The sequence below is a fragment of the Coregonus lavaretus genome (genome assembly GCF_964263955.1).
Source record: "Coregonus lavaretus genome assembly, chromosome: 36".
In the NCBI taxonomy this organism is placed as follows: domain Eukaryota; kingdom Metazoa; phylum Chordata; class Actinopteri; order Salmoniformes; family Salmonidae; genus Coregonus; species Coregonus lavaretus.
The window spans coordinates 8,482,760-8,506,572 of NC_140023.1; the positions used below are offsets into that span (position 1 = coordinate 8,482,760).

The 23,813-nt window shown below is 44.7% G+C and overlaps 1 protein-coding gene across 1 annotated transcript in view; it reads right to left on the minus strand.

Moving 5' to 3' along the window:
* The window catches only part of LOC311110747 (glutamate receptor ionotropic, delta-1-like), a gene marked incomplete at both ends in the record, with an annotated part of 388,675 nt that overhangs the window by 49,698 nt on the left and 315,164 nt on the right, over positions 1 to 23,813 (minus strand). Inside the window, one exon of the mRNA XM_084153305.1 lies at positions 6,350 to 6,403. Coding sequence (XP_084009431.1) covers positions 6,350 to 6,403 — 54 coding nt within the window. The remainder of the gene's footprint in view (positions 1 to 6,349; positions 6,404 to 23,813) is intronic.

Genomic DNA, 23,813 nt, shown 5'->3' on the forward strand with positions numbered 1-23,813 from the left:
ATGCCTTGTTATGTCCTCCCACATACATCAATCAATGATTGGTAACTGATCCTGTCTTGTGGTGAAGAATGTGGAAGATTGCCCAAAATTGGTATCAACAAATGCTGAAGATTAAAGTGACAAACCATCTCTTTTACTCTGCACCATTCTTTTTATAATTCTCAACACTTCTCAGTACATTTTCTTATTTCTCTTTCTCTTTCTCTCTCTCCCTCTCTCTTCTCCATCCAGTCTCTACTTCAGCTCTCCTATCATTGCCTTTTTCACCAGTTAAAGGCCCAGGTCGGGAGTTTCGGCTTTCCATGGTGACATCACCATGTGGTAAATTGATTAGACCAATAACAAAGAGTTCCAAAACTCTCTGCCAATAACAGCTTGTTTCAGTTTTCCCCTCCCCACTCAGACCACTCCCAGACAATCCTAGCTAAATTCTTGCTTGAGAAATAGTTTTTTGCTAAAAAGCTGAAAAGCGACTAATTGCCCATTTGAATTTAAATCTATTACAGAAGCTATTCGATGTTGATATGAGAACGGCTGCATTGGGCCTATAACTCTTCATATGAACTCATTGTGCACTGAGTTTCATTAGCAGTGAGAGTAGATTATCATGGCTGGTTGTGGTGGCTGATGAATGAGACATGAGACCTCTCCGCTGCATCCATGTCCTAGTTAGCGCTGAGTCCCAGGGGGCAGAGAACTGACGGAGACAACCCCTCCTCTTCTGATGCCAGCCTGTCTGGCTCAAAGGCATCACAGGGACCAGGGCAACACACAAGCGGAGAACACAGGGCCTGGAGATTACCTGGCTAAAACGGTTGCCTCCGCCCTGTAACAACACATAGTATTCATACTGCCATGCTGCATGGGGCATGGGGCATATATTCTAATCTATTACATATTATAAATTGGGTAGTTTGGGTCCTGGATGTTGAATGGCTGTAAGCTGTGGTATATCTGACAATTAACCCCCCCCCCCCCCCCCCCCCATTCGGAAAGAATTCAGACCCCTTCACTTTTTCCACATTTTGTTACGTTACAGACTTATTCTAAAATGGATTAAAAAAAAAATTATACTCATAATTCTACACACAATACCCCATAACGGCAAAGTGAAAACATACATTTTTGCAAATGTATATTTTTTTATTGAAATACCTTATTTACATAAGTATTCAGACCCTTTGTTATGAGACTCGAAATTGAGCTCAGGTGCATCCTGTTTCCATTGATCGTGATTAAGGTGTTTCTACAACTAAATTCAATTAATTGGACAATTGAAAACCAAGCCATGAGGTCGAAGGAATTGTCCGTAGAGCTCCGAGACAGGATTGTGTCGAGGCACAGATCTGGGGATGGGTCCCAAAAAATGACTGCAGCATTGAAGGTCCTCAAGAACCGCAACGCCATCTCCTCCCAAGGAGCCACCATTGGAAGGCACAAGGAGTTGCTTTGTGGTCTCATGGAAGGGCTCCAGACCTTGGCCGAACGCCATGACCGAGAGTTTAACACATTGCTGGAGCAATTCCGCGGGATGTCTGTTAGGCAGCCTACCATGACGGTAACCTCCCAGCCCCTCAGTAACCCGGCTGTTAGCAGCGCGGCCTCCCCCGGAACGCTTCGCTGAAGAGTCGGGAACCTGTCAGGCATTTCTCGCTCAGTGTTCGCTCATCATCGACCTGCAGCCCTCCTGCTTCCCCTCAGACCTCTCTAAGATAGCGTACCTCATCATGCTGATGTCCGGGAAGGCTCTCGCTTGGGCTACAGCAGTGTGGGAACAACAATCAGCCATATGCTTCAGTCTGGAGGAGTTCATGCAGGAGGTAAAGAAGGTTTTTGATGCTCCATTGTCCGGGAGAGAGGCTGCCCGGAAGTTACTCCAGCTTCGGCAAGAATCCCAGTGTGGCAGACTATGCAGTGGATTTCCGCACGTTGGCAGCTGAGTGTGCCTGAAACCCGGAAGCGCTGTTCAACACGTTCCTGCACGGAGTATCTGAGGAACTTAAGGACAAGCTTGCAGCCCCGGAACTACCGACAATCTCGACTCACTCATCGCCTTGACCATTCGGATCGATGGGCGACTACGGGAACGAAGGAAGGAGAGGAAGTCCGATTCTGCCTCGAGTCAGAGGCATCCCAGAAGTCCCCGACGGCTCCATTGCCGAGAGAACCCGAGGCTACCCGAGTTCCCCCGAGAGTCTCCGAAGTCTGCCGATTCACCTCTTCCTGAGCCGATGCAACTAGGCAGAGCTAGGCTGTCTCCAGCCGAACGGCAATACAGGCTTCACACGAAGAGTTGCCTGTATTGCGGGACTACTGGTCATTTTGTGTCCACTAAAAGACCAGGCTCACCGGTAGGAGTGAGTACTCTGGTGGGCCATACGGATAACTTTTCCTCTCCCTTACTCGCACCCCCTTTCATGCCATAGTGCTGTGGGAGAACCAGTCGAAATCTCTCCGGGTACTCATCAACTCTGGGGCCGATGAGCGCTTTATGGACGCTACTCTGGTGTTCGAGCTGGGCATTCTCACTCAGCCCCTCTCCATTCCCATGGACGTTAGCGTGCTGGACGGGTGCTCTATAGGCCGGGTCACCCACAATACCACCCCCATCAACCTACGAGTATCAGGGAACCACAGCGAGATGATCCAATTCCTGCTAATTAAGTATCCTCAGGTTCCCGTGGTATTGGGTTTCTCTTGGCTCCAGCGACACAACCCCTTTATTGACTGGTCCACTGGTGCCATCATGGGCTGGAGCCTGTTCTGCCATGCTCATTGCCTGAAGTCAGCACAGCCTGCCCCGGGACGTCTTCCTGGGGGCTCGGAAGTTGCCTCGAACCTCTCCGCCATTCCCGCAGAGTATCAGGACCTCCGGGAGGTGTTCAGTAAGGCCTGGACCACTTTACTTCCGCCGCACCGACCCTACGACTGCGGAATCAACCTTCTCCCAGGCACCACTCAGCCCCGGGGACGACTGTACTCACTGTCGGGTCCGTAGACCAAGGCTATGGAGACCTACATTGAGGACTCCCTAGCTGCCGGGTTCATCCATCCTTCTGCCTCCCCCACCGCAGCAGGGTTCTGCTTTGTGGAGAAGAAGGACAAGACCCTGCGCCCGTGCATTGACTACCGGGGCCTCAACGACATCATGGTGAAGAACCGCTACCCACTACCACTCATCTCCTTGGCCTTCGAGCCGCTCCAGGGGGCCAACGTGTTCTCCAAGCTGGACCTACAGAACGCCTACCACCTGGTGCGGATACGAGAGGAGAGGAGGACGAGTGGAAGACTGCCTTCAACACGGCCAGCGGTCACTATGAGTATCTGGTCATGCCATTTGGCCTTACCAATGCTCCAGCTGTGTTCCAGGCCCTGGTTAATAATGTTCTCCGCGACATGTTGACCTGGTTCGTCTTCGTCTACCTCGACGTCATCCTCGTCTTCTCCCACTCCTCCTAAGAACGCGTGCTCCACATCCGACAGGTCCTCCAACGCCTCCTGGAGAACCAGCTTTTTGTGAAAGCAGAGAAATGCGAATTCCATCGCTCCACCATCCCCTTCCTGAGCTTCATCATCACTGCAGGGAGTGTACAGATGGATCCCGAGAAGGTGACAGCAGTGGTGGATTAGCCCCAGCCTACATCCAGAGTGCAGCTGCAACGTTTTCTGTGATTCGCCAACTTTTATAGCCGCTTTATCCGGGGTTACAGCACCCTGGCTTCCTCCCTGTCTTCACTCACCTCTCCCAAGGTTCCATTCACATGGTCCCCAGCTGCTGACAAACACTGTTTCACCACTGCTCCCATCTTGGTTCATCCTGACCCGTCCCGCCAGTTCGTGGTGGAGGTCAATACTTTGGATGTTGGAGTGGAGGCGGTCCTGTCCCAAGGTTCAGCCTTGGACCTCAAGTTACATCCCTGCACCTTCTTCTCCCATCGCCTCAACACCACGGAGAGGAATTACGATGTGGGGAATCGTGAGCTTCTCACGGTGAAGATGGCGTTGGAGGAGTGGAGGCACTGGCTGGAGGGGGTGGAACATCCGTTGACGCCAAGCGTCTCAATTCCAGGCAAGCTAGGTGGGCCCTGCTTTTCACCCGGTTCAACTTCTCTCTCTCATACCGAACAAGGATCCAAGAATGTCAAGCCAGATGCGCTGTCACGCCGCTATTGCCCCGCGGCTACACCCCCGGAATCCGAGACCATCCTTCCCACCTCATGTTTGGCGACGGCACACAGTTGGGGAATAGGGAAGCAGGTCTAGGAGGCACAGCGTTCCCAGCCGAACCCTGGGGGGGGCCCAGATAACCGGATGTTTGTTCCTGACCCTGTCTGCTCCTCGGTCCTGGAGTGGGCCCACTCCTCCAGGCTTGCCTGCCACCCAGGCTCCCATCGGACCCTGGCCTTTGTGCGACAACGCTTTTGGTGGCCTACCATGATTCCTGACGTCTCCGCGTTCGTCGCCGCCTGCACGATCTGTGTGCAGAACAAGACTCCTCGGCAAGCTCCGGAAGAGGTCAGCATACCCTCGGCCCAAATGTTTGTCCGCCACTGTCGTCGTACCTGGAGGAGAGCCCGGTCGGCTCTTCTCAAGACCACCTCCAGGTATCGACGACAAGCGGACCGCCACCGGACCCCGGCTCCCTGGTATCGTCTCGGGCAGAAGGTATGGCTGTCCACCCGAGATCTGCCCCTCTGGGTGGAGTCCCACAAACTTTCCCCCCGGTTTGTCGGCCCTTTCCCCATCTCCAAGATCATTAGCCCCTCTGCTGTTCGTCTTCTGTTGCTCCGTACCCTCCGTATACATCCCACTTTTCATGTGTCTAGGATCAAACCCATCAAACCCATGTCTCACAGCCCTTTGTCTCCTGTTTCCAGGGACATCCTGTCTGCATCTTGGTCTTCTCCTGAAATGTGATAAAATGAGTTCAGCATTACACCACCTCCTTTTTTCTCTTCCAAGTTTAACACTCTTCCAAGTGTTAAAATACGTTGCCGGCATCGAACAAGGTTGATAAAAAATAGTTTGCCTTTGTTGTTCCCTCCTCAAGGTGATCACAGCAGCGTCATGTGCACTTTACTTTCAGAGACAACGTTGAGGAGCGAAGGAAAGAGGGGATGGCATTTCAAAGAACTCAGGTATAGCCCGTCCTATTCATTAATATAGAGAGGAGTGATAACTCTACAATATGCCACATCGTGTCAATCATTAAGGAAGTGATGGAGAAATTAACATGCAATTAGCTCCTACATTCCGCCGTCTGATGCTATTAAAGCTAATGTCTTGGTGGTGACACTCTTTCATAATTGTCTGAAAGCAAAAAGGAATGTGTTTGCGTGCCGCAAAATAAATAACAGATTCATTTTTTATATTTGACCACTTCCTCTAACAGGAGTTGTGTGCAGCCTGAACAGCAAGATACTATGAGGTACATTAATAAATCACATTCACAAGATTAATGCAAGATCAATACATGCATCATGATTAGGATGTTGGAGCAGAGTTGCGAGATAAGGACATGTCATTCGTATAATGAGGAAGATCAGCCCGTTTTTGCACCTTGTCAATGTTTATAACAAAGGAGGCTGCTGAGGGGAGGACGGCTCATAATAACGTCCGGGAACGGAGCGAATGGAATGGCATCAAACACCTGGAAACCATGTGTTTGATTTATTTGATACCATTCTACTCATTCCGCTCCAGCTACTGCCACGAGCCCGTCCTCCCCAATTAAGGTGCCACCAACCTCCTGTGGTTTATAACAATCTAGTATTCTAACGCATTCATATTCATATGGTCCTAGTGTGTATGTGTGTGTGTGCACTCGTGTGTATGTACGGGTGAGTTCACTGTGGTTGGTGGTTAGGTCAACTTAGCAGTGTACTCTGGAAGTACATAAATGCTAATAAAAAGACATCAAGGTACGGTAGGAACATGCTTTTTCTATTAGCATTGGGACATCAGATGGATTATGGTCCTTATCTCCAAATCAGCCTGAATCAATGTAAATGTACCCAGCTGCTCTCAGGCAGGATAGAGAGCACAGTGTTTAGTATTCACAAAGTGCTTGGCATTTAGTGATGTTTAAGCCCATTTGGAAGACCATTTAGGCCAATGTCAGATCAACAAATAACAGGTAAAAAACAACTTTGGCTTCCAAAGTGCTGTGAATATGCAATAAACAAGAATGATCGGGTAAATATTGTATAAACGCCCTCATAAAGACAGAAGAGAAGCTTTAATACTGTTTATGAGTCTAAATATGGAAGAGAACAGAGTGAGAGCATTATTGGTTTTCATCCATATGAAATGTATAAATATAGTAATGCTGTAGGAGTTTTGGTCTCACCTCATTGGCATAGACCCAGTGGCTGTCCTTTGATGCCAGGTTGGTTTCCACAGCCTGTATACAGAGAGGGGGGGGGGGGAGAAGGACATTAAGATAAATAAAATACATAGTTTCTGCGTTCCAAAAATATTCCTTCAACAACAACAGAGTAGTGAGTCCAAACTTAATAGGCTTGAATGGTTCACCATGGTTACTCATTCCACATTACTTAGGCTCTTCACAATTTCCTGTATGTGCACTCATAATGTGAGTGCTCCACCGTAATGGCTCTATCACATATTACATGACTATTCACGCATGACATCTGTCATGGTTACCATCTCTACGCTTGTCCTCTTCTGTAAATTGCTGTCATTAGCTTCCAAATGATCCCTTGCCATACTGCAATTAAGATTGATAGCCCCATATCTTCCTTACATATAACCGCAAAGCTTTCACCATTTTATCTAACAACAGCGTACTCATCAATAATAGCACCCAGCACAGCCCGAAAGCTGCGGATCGATCTTCCAACCTTGCAAGAGTCATAATTTGATTTTAATGTCCCTCATTTCCAGCTTGGTCTCAGTGAATATTGCAGAGACCCCTGAACACAAGAGTAATATTTACCTACACGATTGAAGTGGTCCGTCTCTTACTCACTCTGAAATTAATGGGGCCATATTTACATTTACATCATTTAGCAGACGCTCTTATCCAGAGCGACTTACAAATTGGTGCATTCAACTTATGATAGCCAGTGGGACAACCACTTTTTCTTTTTTTTATGGGGGGGTGGGGGGGGGGGGGGGGGGTAGAAGGTATGCCGTCCAAACACACTTGCATTCAAACAGATAGCCTGTCGCTATCAATAGAGACACAAGAAATATAGGAAACAGCTGTGGTTTAGTGACCCTCTACAGATTTATTCAGCAATGTACAAACAATGAACACTGTGTCACTGGATCATATCCTGGGGCTGAGAGCTGGAGCCAAACGATCTCCCACCCAGATGTAGGCAATAGGGCCTTGGTACATGCAGGCAGATTGTCACATAGGTTATCATACTTTGATCTACACAGCACAATGCTACTCACCAGACAATAGAAGTGGGCAAAGTATGAACAGTTTGTTGTAGCCCAGGGTTTCCCAAACTCGGTTCCGGGGACCCCAAGGGGTACACGTTTTGTTTTTTGCCCTAACACTACACAGCTGATTCAAATAATCAAAGCTTGATGATGAGTTGATTATTTGAATCAGCTGTGTAGTGCTAGGGCAAAAAACAAATCGTGCACCCCTTGGGGTCCTCAGGACCGAGTTTGGAAACGCTGTTGTAGCCAATTTGAAAAGCGTCAGAAACTAACAATGGCTGTCATATCGTTCAAACAAGGACATGACTGTGATTTCAGGGAATACACAATGCTAGAGTGTTCTATAAGTTAAAACCTTAATGACAGTAAAACAGTCCTTACTATAGAAAAAGATAAACAAACCCCTCTATGCATTTGAGTTATCCATTTAGTCACATACAATACATATTGTTTGGTGAGTATGAGAGGCTGGCAGTGAAAGCCCTGGTCTGGTTCCCAAGGATAACCTTGATGTTAGAACGAGCAGACAGTTATTTGTACTTTTCTTATGAAAACTGTCATATTCTATAATGTAAATAACAAAGTGAAGGAGGCTATGTTAGTGTGCCAGCTGGGTAAAGGTTATGATTGGGGCAAACGGTCCTCCTAGTTTAGCCTCAGTTTAGCTCCAACAATAGCAACAGTATGGTAAACAACGTCGACCTTAGTCGCTCCAGGAATTTGACGTCATCAAGGTAATGGTTATGAGGGTCATGGATTTTTTGGGGGACAAATTGTCTGTGTGAGATTGACAGCTGTTTGTCTATTGAACTTCAACTAGGACTTAAACATCATTATGTGGTTTGTCCTGTTTACTGTCAGTTTGATTAGGTTCACACATTATCACACTATGGCAACGACATCAACTTGTGACCTACAGGTCACGTCTCAGCAATACCTCTTGGTGGGAATTCAGTTGTGTTTTTAACTTTTCCATTCACTTGAGAAAATTATTCAAAATGAAGCTTTGTAGAGAAATACATTTTTGGCCTAAAATACAGACAAAGGAGCAGCAACATCAGAGGATTATTATATGCTATAATATTAATGTAACTGAGTTTCACAGTTATATCTAGTGACATAAGTGAGGGGCCCTGAGGCTTGTCTTTACAGCTAGTCAACACAAAGAAGAATATAACATAAATTAGATCTCTATGACTTAAAAAAGGAATTACTGGTCGGCGGATTTTAGCATTTGAGGATATTAGGTCTCAGCAAAGTAAACATTTCTTGATGGATATGTTCAGAGTTGGATGGTAACTCCCATATGCCTATGGGCTATTCTATATCTATTTGACCTCCTTATGGAATAATGCACTGAGATGAACTCCCAAAGCTACAACATTACATATGAAGCATCTTGACATTGAATATAATGGTACGGAATCCTCAATTGTGTCCATATTCACTATGCAATGACTGCCCAATTCTGACCTTTGCCACTAATTGGTCTATTGACTAATCAGATCAGATCTGTTGCCAATAATTGGGCAAAAGATCAGAACTATGTAAACGCAGCCAATGTACTGTACATTCTAAATGTCTCTGTGTCTTGTGGATCCCTTCTTTGAGTATTAAAACAAAGACCTGTAAGATTGTTTGTCTCATCTGTAAACACAGCCAGAATCACACAAGCTGTCTCTGTGTTGCTTTTTGGTCAATAAGTGCAACAATAATTATGCCTACAAATTATAATTGATCACTGCATCCCATGGTTGAGAGGAGACCTGATTAAACAAAAGGGAAAGGGCACAATTCTGCTGCATTTACTTTCCGTTCAGAGCAGATGCATTTCAGCAGCAACATTTATTGTTCTCAGAGCTTATTAAGCTACATGCCAAGAGCAGTGAGAATGTTTAACTGTCTTTGTTTCACACATAGAGACTAGCACAGTTGCCCTTCATTATTGGTAATTAGCAATTAGCAAAACATGTGTCTAGTTGGCAATGATTTTGGAAATAACGTTTTGCTTCCCCATATGCTGTCAATCAAACTGTTTAAAGTTCCTTATTAGCTCAAATTAGAATCTGTTGTGAATCTTTTTTTTTTATGAATACACAGTCTAGACTCAAACAACAATTTATAAAGTTGAACACGTTTACTTCTTTATTTCTTTGTTATCTGGCACATTACAGTACAGTAGGCTTAATGTTGGAAGTATAATAATTATAATATATGATAATAATAATATGATAATAATTATCTTAATTAGTGGATTTATTGAAGGATCTTTATAAATCCAGCCAGGAAGGTTATTGTTATATTCCTAGAATATTATTGGAATAAAGGGTTATGGTCTCCACCTTGAGCTAAAAGGTATTCCACCTCATTTGGAGCATTCAACAGGCAAAATCCATCTTACAACATGTTATAATGAACTTTTATGTAAGTACTGTTGGTATAAAAAAAAAATACATATCAAAACATTAGGATGCTACAGTGGCTTGGTATAAAGTTAATGGTGCTTCTATGCCACGTGAACTGTGTTGGTGTTACTCCTACCATACTAACGTAGAGTCTGTGTAAGAACTGTTTTGTAACATGGCAGTAACATGGCACAACCATTATGACTAGTAATTGGAACATAGGCCGTTGGTATTGCTACATAGTAACCAGAGGATATCTCTATGGAATGAAGCCATTCAGTGATCCCAAGGGTTCAGGAGGGCTTTAGATCAGACAGTCGTTTGAAAGGATGGACCAGCATGACTTGTCGAAAGCTCACTGTTTAATTCTGTGCCAGTCTTACAAAGGCGCCCAAGCTGTAGAGGCCCTTCATGAAATACTCACAATGGTTGGGACCCTGGGCTTGTCTCCTATAGTCCTCTGTTGCTGTGGAAACGAGCTCAGACCTGAGCCTACTCATCTCCATTAGTATAGCGATAAACACATATGTACCTTAGTGCAGGGCTATTCAACTATGTAATTACAGGGGCCGAATTTTTAAAAGGTTATTTACAGGGGGGACAGACATTTGAGATTGATTACTCTTCCAAAGACTGGTATAACAAACAATGCACAAACACAATTCTAATCTTATAAAGTACTTTCATAAAAATTACATTTGAGCACTGTTTCGCTATGGTTTTAGTCATTAATCTAGCAAGAGGGCAATATTTTATTAATGTAGTAGTGTCGTCCCCCCCTGGCAATCACAGAGGTCAGACGTTTCTTGTAGTTGGCCACCAGGTTTGCACACATCTCAGGAGGGATTTTGTCCCACTCCTCTTTGCAGATCTTCTCCAAGTCATTAAGGTTTCGAGCCTGACGTTTGGCAACTCGAACCTTCAGCTCCCTCCACAGATTTTCTATGTGATTAAGGTCTGGAGACTGGCTAGGCCACTCCAGGACCTTAATGTGCTTCTTCTTGAGCCACTCCTTTGTTGCCTTGGACGTGCGTTTTGGGTCATTGTCATGCTGGAATACCAATCCACAACCCATTTTCAATGCCCTGGCTGAGGGAAGGAGGTTCTCACCCAAGATTTTACGGTACATGGCCCCGTCCATCATCCCTTTGGTGCAGTGAAGTTGTCCTGTCCCCAAAGCATAATGTTTCCACCTCCATGTTTGACGGTGGGGATGGTGTTCTTGGGGTCATAGGCAGCATTCCTCCTCCTCCAAACACGGCGAGTTGAGTTGATGCCAAAGAGCTCGATTTTGGTCTCATCTGACCTCAACACTTTCACCCAGTTCTCCTCTGAATCATTCAGATGTTCATTGGCAAACTTCAGACGGCCCTGTATATGTGCTTTCTTGAGCAGGGGGACCTTGCGGGCGCTGCAGGATTTCAGTCCTTCACGGCGTAGTGTGTTACCAATTGTTTTCTTGGTGACTATGGTCCCAGCTGACTTGAGATCATTGACAAGATCCTCCCGTGTAGTTCTGGGTTGATTCCTCACCGTTCTCATGATCATTGCAACTCCACGAGGTGAGATCTTGCATGGAGCCCCAGGCCGAGGGAGATTGACAGTTCTTTTGTGTTTCTTCCATTTGCGAATAATCGTACCAACTGATGTCACCTTCTCACCAAGCTGCTTGGCGATGGCCGTGTAGCCCATTCCAGCCTTGTGTAGGTCTACAATCTTGTCCCTGACATCCTTGGAGAGCTCTTTGGTCTTGGCCACGGTGGAGAGTTTGGAATCTGATTGATTGATTGCTTCAATGGACAGGTGTCTTTTATACAGGTAACAAACTGAGATTAGGAGCACTCCATTTAAGAGTGTGCTCCTAATCTCAGCTCGTTACCTGTATAAAAGACACCTGGGAGCCAGAAATCTTTCTGATTGAGAGGGGGTCAAATAATTATTTCCCTCATTAAAATGCAAATCAATTGATAACATTTTTGACCTGCGTTTTTCTGGATTTTGTTGTTGTTATTCTGTCTCTCACTGTACAAATAAACCTACCATTAAAATTATAGACTGATCATTTCTTTGTCAGTGGGCAAATGTACAAAATCAGCAGGGGATCAAATACTTTTTTCCCTCACTGTATCATGTCGAGCTGGATTAATGTTTTTCAAAGGACCGCAACTTTGACGTAATGTTGCAGTGAAGTGATTTAAATTGATGTAATGATGCAACCGACCACCAGAGGGAGGCAAATACAATTTTATTCGACAGAGGACGTTTACACGGTCCTAGGAAACTCTGGATGGCAGTCTTCTGGCTTAGAAAATGGTCAGAAATCAATAAAATAAGTAATGTAAACATATACATATTTTGTTAGATAATTCTAGTGCCCAATTTCGGAGACTGTCAGCTTATTAAGTGTAATTCAGTGCATCAAGACTAATTCAGTGCATCAACTTTTTGAAATAATGGAACACATTTGTACTTATAACACAGTTGACCTGGATCACATTCATAAATTTTTACATACATAGCTTGATCTTTTGTTTGTATTTATTTATAATTTCATTATTTTCACTGTCTTCTTATATATTTATTTTTTTACACAAACAAAACCTTTTAAACATGGCTGTCACGGATTCTGCCGAGGCTGCTCCTCCTCCTTGCTCGGGCAGGCTTCGGCGTTCGTCGTCCCCGGAGTACTAGCTACTGCCGATCGATGTTTTCGGTGTTTGTCTTGTGTTGTCTAGTTAGTACACCTGTTGCATATTAGTGTTGATTGTTTAGCATATAAGTTCCCTTGTTTTACGTTTGGGCTTTGTGTGTTATTGTTCATTGTCTTGTTGATGTTCGGCCTAGCTACTACTTCGGATTACGCATATGGTGTTTTTCCCTCCAGTGTTGGAGACGTTTGTTTTGTGCGTAACGCTCAGTAAAGTAGTCAACCTGATTCTCTGTGTCCTGCGTCTGACTTCACTCGCCGCGTACACATCACCTCCTGACAATGGCATATCTCACTTCACCACCATCACATTCTGTTTACTGTTCTACTTTATCATTTCATAACTTTTTGTTGTTTTCTACACATAGGAAATATTTTATGTACGGCATATCTCATTTGACCAGAATCACATTATGTTCTATTAATTTCATTCTTTCCTGTCTTACAACTTTTCTTTTTAACATACAGTTGAAGTGGGAAGTTTACATACACTTAGCTTGGAGTCATTAAAACTCATTTTTCAACCACTCCACAAATTTCTTGTTAACAAACTATAGTTTTGGCAAGTCGTTTAGGACATCTACTTTGTGTAATTTTTCCAACAATTTTTTACAGACAGATTATTTCACTTATAATTCACTGTATCACAATTCCAGTGTGTCAGAAGTTTACATACTCTAAGTTGACTGTGTCTTTAAAAAGCTTGGAAAATTCCAGAAAATTATGTCATGGCGTTAGAAGGTTCTGATAGGCTAATTGACATCATTTTAATCAATTGGAGGTGTACATGTGGATGTATTTCAAGGCCTACCTTCAAACTCAGTGCCTCTGCTTGACATCATGGGAAAATCAAAATAAATCTGCCAAGATCTCAGAAAAAATATTGTAGACCTCCACAAGTCTGGTTCATCCTTGGGAGCAATTTATAAACGTCTGAAGGTACCACGTTCATTGGTACAAACAATAGTACGCAAGTATAAACACCATGGGACCACGCACCCGTCATACCGCCCAGGAAGGAGACGCATTCTGATTCCTAGAGATGAACGTACTTTGGTGCGAAAAGTGCAAATAAATCCCAGAACAACAGCAAAGGACCTTGTGAAGATGCTGGAGGAAACAGGTACAAAAGTATCTATATCCACAGTAAAACGAGTCCTATATCGACATAACCTGAAAGGCCGCTCAGCAAGGAAGAAGCCACTGCTCCAAAACCGCCATAAAAAAGCCAGACTACGGTTTGCAACTGCACATGGGGACAAAGATCGTACTTTTTGGAGAAATGTCCTCTGGTCTGATGAAACAAAAATAGAATTGTTTGGCCATAATGACCATCGTTATGTTTGGAGGAAAAAGGGGGTCGCTTGCAAGCCGAAGAACACCATCCCAACCGTGAAGCACGGGGGTAGCAGCATCTTGCTGTGGGGGTGCTTTGCTGCAGGAGTGACTGGTGCACTTCACAAAATAGATGGCATCACGAGGAAGGATAATTATGTGGATATATTGAAGCAACATCTCAAGTCATCAGTCAGGAAGTTAAAGCTTGGTCGCAAATGGGTCTTCCAAATGGACAAGTTCCAAAGTTGTGGCAAAATGGCTTAAGGACAACAAAGTCAAGGTATTGGAGTGGCCATCACAAAGCCCTGACCTCAATCCTATAGAAGATTTGTGGGCAGAACTGAAAAAGCGTGTGCGAGCAAGGAGGCCTACAAACCTGACTCAGTTACACCAGCTCTGTCAGGAGGAATGGGCCAAAATTCACCCAACTTATAGTGGGAAGCTTGTGGAAGGCTACCCGAAACGTTTGACCCAAGTAAAACAATTTAAAGGCAATGCTACCAAATACTAATTGAGTGTATGTAAACTTCTGACCCACTGGGAATGTGAAGAAAGAAATAAAAGCTTAAGTAAATCATTCACTCTACTATTATTCTGACATTTCACATTAAGTGGTGATCCTAACTGACCTAAGACAGGGACTTTCTACTCGGATTAAATGTCAGGAATTGTGAAAAACGGAGTGTAAATGTATTTGACTAAGGTGTATGTAAACTTCCGACTTCAACTGTAAGAAACATGCACAAGTGCTTCTCTTCTAATTGCACTTTTAGATTGGGTAAGAGCAGAACGTTTTGGCACATAGGAAGTCAGGGCAACCCGCAGGCAGTGATGAAGATTAACGTTTGACAGGGAGGAACGAGTGTTCGTTATTTATGGAATTCATGTGAGAGAAGCTGGACTCAAATGTATGTTGATCCAAACATTGTTAAAAGAAAAAACGCTAGTGTAGATCGTTGACAAAAATGACAATTAAATCCATTTTAATCCCACTTTGTAACACAACAAAATATGGAAAAAGTAAAGGCACTGTATTTGATCCCTTGTGTTGACAACCCACGTCCTTCCCTGTTAGTATTCCAGACCACCCAGCCTCCTATGAAGAGTGTGCATGTGTGACATTAAACAGAATCACTGCTCCCATCTGTCATCGCATTCAGGCATTCTTCCCCTCAGCTTGTAGCTAGTGACGCAACCCCTGAGCTGAATCCTTAATGTTCTGCTCTCAATGCAGTCTGTCTGTTGGCAGGTCAGCCTCAAAATGAAAACCAAAGCCTCATGATAAACAACAGGAGCAGTGGAAACAAAAAGGACAATAATACAACACCAAATGTTCCGTCAATGAAACACAATAGTGATAAATCATGGTGGTGAAACAGAAGCCCTGTTCTCCTCCGATACGCACACAGTCAGAAAACTGCATCTCAAACACTGAGCCGACAAGTCACTGAGGCTTCCCCCCATGATTCATGATATGACTGTTTATGCTACAACAAAAGTCTTTACCATGTGTGCCTTCTACCCATCCAAGCACATCATTAAGGATATTTTCTGCATAAGCGACATAGAAAGGCTGTATATCAAACACAGAGCAGTCCTTAAACATAATTCTACAACGGGTTGGTTAAAACAAGCATTGTTATTGGTTGAGACGCGTCTAAGCCATACAAAAAGCAATTTTTTAAGCAATTTTTTTCGTGATATTCAATTGGTAGTTACAGTCTTGTCCCATCGCTGCAACTCCCGTGCGGACTCGGGAGAGGCGAAGGTAGAGAGCCATGCTTCCTCCAAAACACAACCCCGCCAAGACGCACTGCTTCTTGAAACAATGCTCGCATAACCAGGAAGCCAGCTGCACCAATGTGTCGGAGGAAACACCGTACAGCTGGCGACCAAAACCAACTTCCATGCGCCCGTCCGCCACTAGAGCACTATGGGACAAGGACATCCCAGCCGGCCAAACCTGACGCTGGGCCAATTGTGCACTGCGTCATGGGTCTCCCGGTCGCAGCCGGCTGTGACACAGCCCGGGATCGAACCCGGATCTGTAGTGACGCCTCTAGCACTGATCAGTGCCTTAGACCGCTGCGTCACTCGGGTGGCCCGGAATCTTGTTTTCTGTTCCATCTGAGAAATCCCATGCTCATCCACTGTCCCATCAGCCCAGCCAGCCAATTAATTAACTTGATCTCCACTGTAAAAGGCATCTAGACATTATTTCCCCTTACTTCTAGCCTAACTTTGGTTTGCAACAACGGGGGGTTGTACAAACGTTGCTGTCTGTCTCTCAACATTTGCAAAATAGTTTCAATATTGAAATTCAATCTCCTCGTACCTATGACTGCAGTTGTTTAGCACGCCCTCTCGTGTACAATTCTTTATTTAATGGTGTGAAATGTGTGCTGCTGTGACTTCAAGGCCATGTCGAACTTGCTGATGTGTAGCAACAGGAACATACGTTGCATTTCAACAAAGTGTCTTAGATATACATTTACATTTTAGTCATTTAGGAGACACTCTTATCCAGAGTGCATACATTTTTTCCCCCTTTTTTTTTTTCATACTGGCCCCCCGTGGGAATCGAACCCACAACCCTGGCGTCACAACCGCCATGCTCTACCAACTGAGCTACACAGGGCCAAGATAACATGTGAAGAGTCTTAGACGTACCTCAAAGATAACATGTGAATTGTTTTAGACTTACCTCAAAGACAACATGTAAAGTGTCTTGGCACAGTAGGAAGATAGACATGACTTAACACATCAACAAGGTGCCTTTCCGTACAGCTGGGAACATAAATGTTGCATTGCACCTGCAAAGGGTTCATGTTGTGAATCTATGATGCTACCTCAATTGAATTTGTATTGCATAATTGATGGATTAACACATTAACACTCCAATACCTTGTGTTCATTTGTAATTAGTTTGAAAAGGACATAATGCTACACATAGGGAGGGTTGTTACGAGTGTTACTCAATTTACCAATAAATATGATGCTGACATCACATATAGTGATTCCATACTGTAAATACCTAAAGCCTCATCTTCGTGACCAATGAAGTGGTCGTTCAGCAAGTCTCAAACAAACACACTGACTTTGCTCAGTCATTCACGATTCACAAGAAAAAGTAATCATAAGCATTTACTGCCACAAAGCAACAACTGCAGCAGCAGCTAATACATCTAAGAAGCCTCTTTAAAAAAACGATGGTAGATAGAATGGTAATAGATGGTAATCTAAAGGTTTTATAAGGATATTACGCTATCTAATTGATACAACTAATAACAGTATTCAGTGAAGAATGGCATGGGATAGATTCCTAATGGAAACACACTGTATTTTGGACAAAGAGTTTGGCATAGCTAATGAAATAGAAAAGTCTCACTCCACTCCTACATTTAATCAGCACGAAAACGTGCCTCCTTGCCTCATGTTTCAAGGTGGTTGTGTCGGTGAAGATCCAAAAGCGACAACATGGGGGAGTTTTTCCATTGCAGTGATGTGGGGATTTCAAAGCCCCCCTTCTGTCACAACGGCTGATGTAGATGTGGTGAAGGAGTCAAACGCAGACACAGAAGCTAAGTCCAATACTTTACTGAACACGACCAAAAATATACAAAAACACTGGCCTCAAAACAAACAAGAGGCAGACGATGCGCAACAATGCGCAAAAGGCTAGTATTCCAAGGCGCACAAAAACAGTACAGTGCGACGACAGGGAAAACAACAAACAAACAACGAGCCGACCTGATGACAGGCGAACAATAACACACAACACAAAACTAACCAAACAGGAAACTTATAGAGGACATAATCAACTAAACAGGACACAGGTGTACACAATCAGACAAAACCAACAGACAGCGAAAACATCAAACGGTGATAGCTAGTACTCCGGGGACGACGACCGCCGAAGCCTGCCCGAACAAGGAGGAGGAGCAGCCTCGGCCGAAACCGTGACACCTGCAATGCTGTGTCATTGTAGAAAACTCATGGCTGTCGAAGCCTTTCAATCCCATCATGCACTGGGGGCCTGTTCTCACATTGCCTCTGAGGAGACAACACTACCCACCAGGTAGGCACAGGTAGTCTTCTAATCTTTGCCGCAGGCTACGGGCTCACACACTCACACTCTCACTAGTGAGACTGCCAAGAAGTCAAGACACCACAGAGAGCTGTCAGGAGAGGGAGAGGAAAAACAAAACAGCTGAAGCACAGAGGGAAAAGGGAAGGTGGTATTAAAATGTGACAGCCTTGTCAGGATGTGATGAGTAGAACAGCGTCAGACAGACTCCTAAGACTCAGACGACTCCTGGCGTCCTCCCTCCCTCTCTCTTTCTCTCTCCTTTTCAACACTTCCTTTGAACCACCTGTGTATGAACCATCTATAGTGTCTTCCATCACACCCATAAAGACAGTGCTAAGAGGATTTAGAACAGAGCAAAGTACTGTACTTCACTTAATAACTCTACTTCAAAATAGCCATTAAAGTCGGCAATAACACAAACAAGGCCATTTCGAAGGGAAAAACACCCAATATTGGTTTAACAAAATGAACATTAAGATGCAGGTACTAAAGAGTAGTGTCCATTATGCTTGATGAACAGGTAGATTGAGAACATGATGTTCTGCTTCGCTCTCTTAAAATATCCACCCAGATTAAATAAAACTATCATATATTATAGATCAACACAGTGCGGCCTTCAGGTCTAGTTGTTCTGCTTCCCCAGAGAAGACATGGTGTCCATATGGATGGTGGGCTTTGCTACATATGGATGAGTGGGTGATGTAGGAGGGTGGGGGACAAAAGTTCAACATTAAGCTAATATTAATTACATACAGTTGTATAGGGTGAGATGCACAGATAGTGTGAACAGCACAAGTTGTGGGTGTTGGAGGAGAGTGGGAGTGGGAGTTATTCCCACTGCTAATAGGAAACCGAGCTGACAGTTGGCCAAGCAGGGAGTTTAGGAAGAGAAGTGGTAAGGTGATAGCACATTGCCAGCACCATGCCAAACCAAGTCCACAGATAACAAAAACCCTTAGACATGGCTGATATTTAAGTGTTTTTGTTTTCATTTCTACTTTGGAATGGAAAATTATAGGATACAACAGATGTTTTTAATGTACTCAGGTGTTTTCAGGTGACTCGCCAAAAGCGACAGTAGACTGGAGAGGATCTTTCAAATACACCTTAAAGGGGCAATCTGCAGTTGCTTCATATTTGTTTTTTAAACTTCTGAATTAATGAAACGTACCCATTGATTCTTGAAAAATATTACGTATGAATGCCTCATGAGCTTAGTTCAACTGTCGCAACCCATCACAACACAAAATATAAGCGTGTTTCACTCTGTTTGTAAACAAAGTAAATGTAAACAAACACTATATAGCCTCAAAACATGGTTAAAACCAGTGGTGACCCATCATTCAGGGAAGGTGGGGCTTTGCCCCACATTTTAAGCAATAAATATATTTTTTTTGGGGGGGGGGCTTGCCTGTTTTGCATGTTATTTTGGCATTAATACGTGTCACATATCAGTTTGCAAACAATGTAAAAATAAATAAAAAATCATTGAGTTAATAAAGCCGCATACAAACATGGTCTCTTTTTTGCTTTCTTGAGTAAGGCAGCTACAAAATGCAGGTGTTTCAGCCTAGCTCAGTGCTTTCTGTGGTGGTGGGGCAGACAGCGGAAAATACGGAGTGTAGGTGTTGGTAATGTTCTCTAGTTGCGCCGTGATTAGCTCAGTGTTCTGTCACTCTTGGGGACAGTACGTCACCGCCAAGTCTAAGGATAGAGCTAGAAAATTCAAGCCCCTTGGGTGCTGCCATACAGTTACATTAGAAGTGCCCATCCAAGAAGGCTCAAGGTCATTGGCCACAGATTAAATGATGTCAAATCACGTTATATCTACAGTAGCTTTGATTGGACTGATCATGTCAACATCATACTTTCAAAATCTTACCTAGCAGTCATAATCTGTCACGCCCTGACTCTGGGGACTCTTATGTGTTGAGTCAGGGTGTGACTTTCTTTGTTGGGATTGTCTATGTTGTAATTTCTAGTATGTGTATTTCTATGTTGGCCGGGGTGGTTCCCAATCAGAGGCAGCTGTCGCTCGTTGTCTCTGATTGGGGACCATACTTAGGCAGCCTATTGGCACTAGTGTGTTGTGGGATCTTGTTCCGTGTTAGGTATGTTGTTTGTGTACCTTGGACTTCACGTTTCGTTTCTTGTTTTGTCGTTGTGTTTATAAGTCTAATAAACATGTATGCATATCACGCTGCGCCTTGGTCTGACCCGTTCATGAACGATCGTGACAGAAGATCCCACCAGACCTGGACCAAGCAGTGTGCCGAGGAGGAGCAGAGAGGATGGACTTGGCAGGAGATGAGAGAGGATCTGGCAAGAAAGAGGGAGGCCCTGATCAGGGTGGAGAGGCAAAACATTTTTGGGGGGAGCACACGGGGTGGATGACGAGGCTACAGGAGGCTAAAAGGGAGAAGGAAAGTGTAGAGGCACGGCGAGAGGAGCTGGTTAGGCAGCAGAAGGAGCGGGGGTTAATAAAATAACCCAGTCCCGCTCCTCGCACCAAGCAAGTGGTGCGTGTCGCCGGTCCGGCCCGTTCCTGCTCCCCGCACTAAGCCATTGGTGCGCGTCGCCAGCCCGGCCCGGCCGGTTGCAGGTAGAACCATTTTTGTTTCCATGTAGAATCCTCTGTGGAAATGGTTCTACATAGAACCCAAAAGGGTTCTACCTGGAACCAAAAAGGGTTCTTCAAAGTGTTCTCCTATGGGGACAGCCGAAAAACCCTATTAGGTTCTAGATAGTGTATCCCTCAGCTTTTTTCTGAAACAGGGGTGGGGACAATGTTTTGTTATTGTTTCAACTGCTGATTGCCACTTTAACTGCACAATGGGGTTATTTATGAAACATCATCTTTTTGAATTTACTAAGCTTTTATTGTTGACTAGCCAACAAAAGGTCAATACTAAATGCAATTCAGAACAAACAGTATGAACTCTTGCTGTATGTCTTGTGGTTAGTGCATGAACTGTCCTTGAAGCAAATCTCTATGATTCTCTGTCTCTGTGGAGTGTGTGTTTAATGTTTTAATGTCACAAGCACAAGTGCAGTGAAATGCCTTTCTTGCTGACGTTCAGGGAGAGGTTGTTGTTCCGGCCCCACACTGCCAGGTCACTGACCTCCTCCCTGTAGGCTGTCTCATCGTAGCTGGTGATCAGGCCTACCACGTTGTATCGTCAGCAAACTTGATGATGGTGTTGGAGTCGTAAATGGCCACGCAGTCGTGGTTGAACAGGGAGTACAGGACGGGACTAAGCACACACCCCTGGGGGCCTTTGTGTTAAGGGTCAGCGTGGTGGAGGTGATGTTGCCTACCCTCACCACCTGGGGTCGGCCCATCAGGAAGTCTAGGATCCAGTTGCAGAGGGAGGTGTTCAGTCCCAGGGTCCAAAGCTTGGTGACAAGCTTGGAGGGGACAATGGTGTTGAACGCTGAGCTGTAGTCAATAAACAGCATTCTCACATAGGTATTCCTCTTATCTAGGTGGGTGAGGGCAGCGAGGAGTGCAAATGAGATTGCCTCAGAGAGCGAGATCACCCAATCTTCTGGGTCGGTGGCAGCTCTCACACCCGGCACAATGTTGTTATTGTCAAAGCGTACATAAAATGTATTGAGTTTGTCTGGTAGAGAGGCATCGTTGGGCAGATCACGGATGGGTCTTCCTTTGTAATCCGTAATGGACTGTAGCCCCAGCCACATGTGGTGGGCGTCGGAGCTTATGTAATATGATTCCACCTTATTCCTATATTGTCCTTTTGCTCGTTTGATGACTCTGCGGAGGTCATAGCAGGACTTCTTGTACTTGTTCCTGTCCTTAGCTGTAGCCTCAGGGTTATCTGCGATAGCACTGTGTGCAGTAGCCCTATCCTTTAGTTTATAGTGTTAAACCAGGGCTTTTGATTGGGGAACCAGCGAACCTTCACTGTTGGGACAACGTCGCCTATGCATTCCCTAATGAAGCCAGTGACGGAGGTGGTTAGCTCGTCGATGTTATCGTCGGAGTCCTGAAACATATTCCAATCAGCGCTAGCAAAGCAGTCCTGTAGCATAATCTCTGATTCTGGTGACCATTTCTCAATGGAGCGAGTCATGGGTAATTCCTGTTTGAGCTTCTGCTTGTAAACAGGAAGCAGGAGTACAGAATCATGATCTGATTTGTCGAATGGCAGACGAGGGAGGGCCTTGTATGCTTGCTTGTGGGTATAATAACAGTGGTCTAGGACTTTATTGCCCCTAGTGGCGAGGGAGACGTGTTGATGGAAGTTGGGCATCATGCGTCTTAATGACGCGGAATTCAAATCACCGGCAACCAGAAAAGCAGCCTCTGGATGTAAGTATTCCTGCTTGGTTATAGCCTCGTACAGTTCATGCCAGCTTGTTATTTTTCTTGTCCTGAGGTGGAATGCTTACAACAGTGACAATAACAGCTAAAAACTCCCTCGGGAGATAGAAGGGTCAGCATTTGACCAACAGGTATTCCAAGAAAGGTGAACAACGGATCGACACTTCCGCCGCGCTCGAGTCAGGACACCAGTTTTTGTTGATGAAGAGGCAAACCCCCCCCCCCCCCCCTCGATTTACCCGACATCACTGTCCTGTCCGCACGGTGAATGGAGAATCCATCGAGTTGGATAGCCATGGGGGGTATCTTGTCCGAGAGCCATGTTTCAGAAAAGCAGAGAATATTGCAGTTTCGAGAGTCCCGTTGGTAGCAAATCCGTGATTGGAGGGCATCCATCTTATTATCAAGTGACTGTACATTGGCCAGTAGAATGGAGGGAAGAGGTGGCCTGTTCTCCCTTCACCTTTAATCTCGCCAGGATCCCCCCTCTCTTGCCTCTGTAACGTCAGCGTTTCCTATCGGGTAGCCCGAAAATTGGGTCGGAATTACAGAAAGAGCCCAGGGCAGATGAGTTGAAGTCGAAGTTGAAGCTGGAATTGAGGTAAGAAACTGCCGATCTGATGTTCAGAAGTTATTGTCGGTTGTAAGAAATGATAACGGATACATTGGTGACCCGTTTCAGGAAGCTAGGCGTATGTTGCACCTCACTACTTCACAGGAGAGGCATTTTTTTATCAACATTCGTTTTTTTTGCAAAAGTTTCTTCTGGAACATGTGAACTTTCATGTGCCTTAATAACAAACGTGTATGCCATTTGTAAATACAAATAAAATTGTTAAATTATGACCCTAGTTGGTTTAGCCATGGAAAAAGACAGGTTCCTTCCCGCTAGCCATGATTGGCTGAGATAACGGATGGGCTGGACATGCCGAGAGATGAATTCGGAATAGTCTGCTATGTAGCATGCTTCTGTCTATAACATAAGCTGCTCAGTATGTGTAAATGATCCTTGCTACCGCGGCTTTTTTGAAAGATATGGAGAACTGCAAAAGTGTTGCTACTGCTCTCAACAACATTGCTGCCCTGAATTTAGCAGGCGCTATCGACAAAGATCAGTGGGAAAAAGTTGTGATGGACTACTTTCTGGAGGACGTTCATGCCATGCTGACTCTCTCTGACCCTGAAAGTGAATCAGACGATGAGGAAATCCCTGATTTAGGTAAAAAACATTTTCATTGAACCATACATTGTAGAGTCTTCTGATGACAGTGATGTGGAAGAAACTGCAATCAACAGTGTTGATTACATGACCCATCGAGCTAGCCAGGTGTGTCTGGAGGTGATTACGGCCAGCTATTGTATTTCATGAACATGTGAACATGTCTAGACAAATGAGACCCATCCACTTACATGTGGACACCCCTTAAAATTAGTGGATTCGGCTATTTCAGTCACACCCGTTGCTGAGAGGTGTAAAAATTCGAGCACACAGCCATGCAATCTCCATAG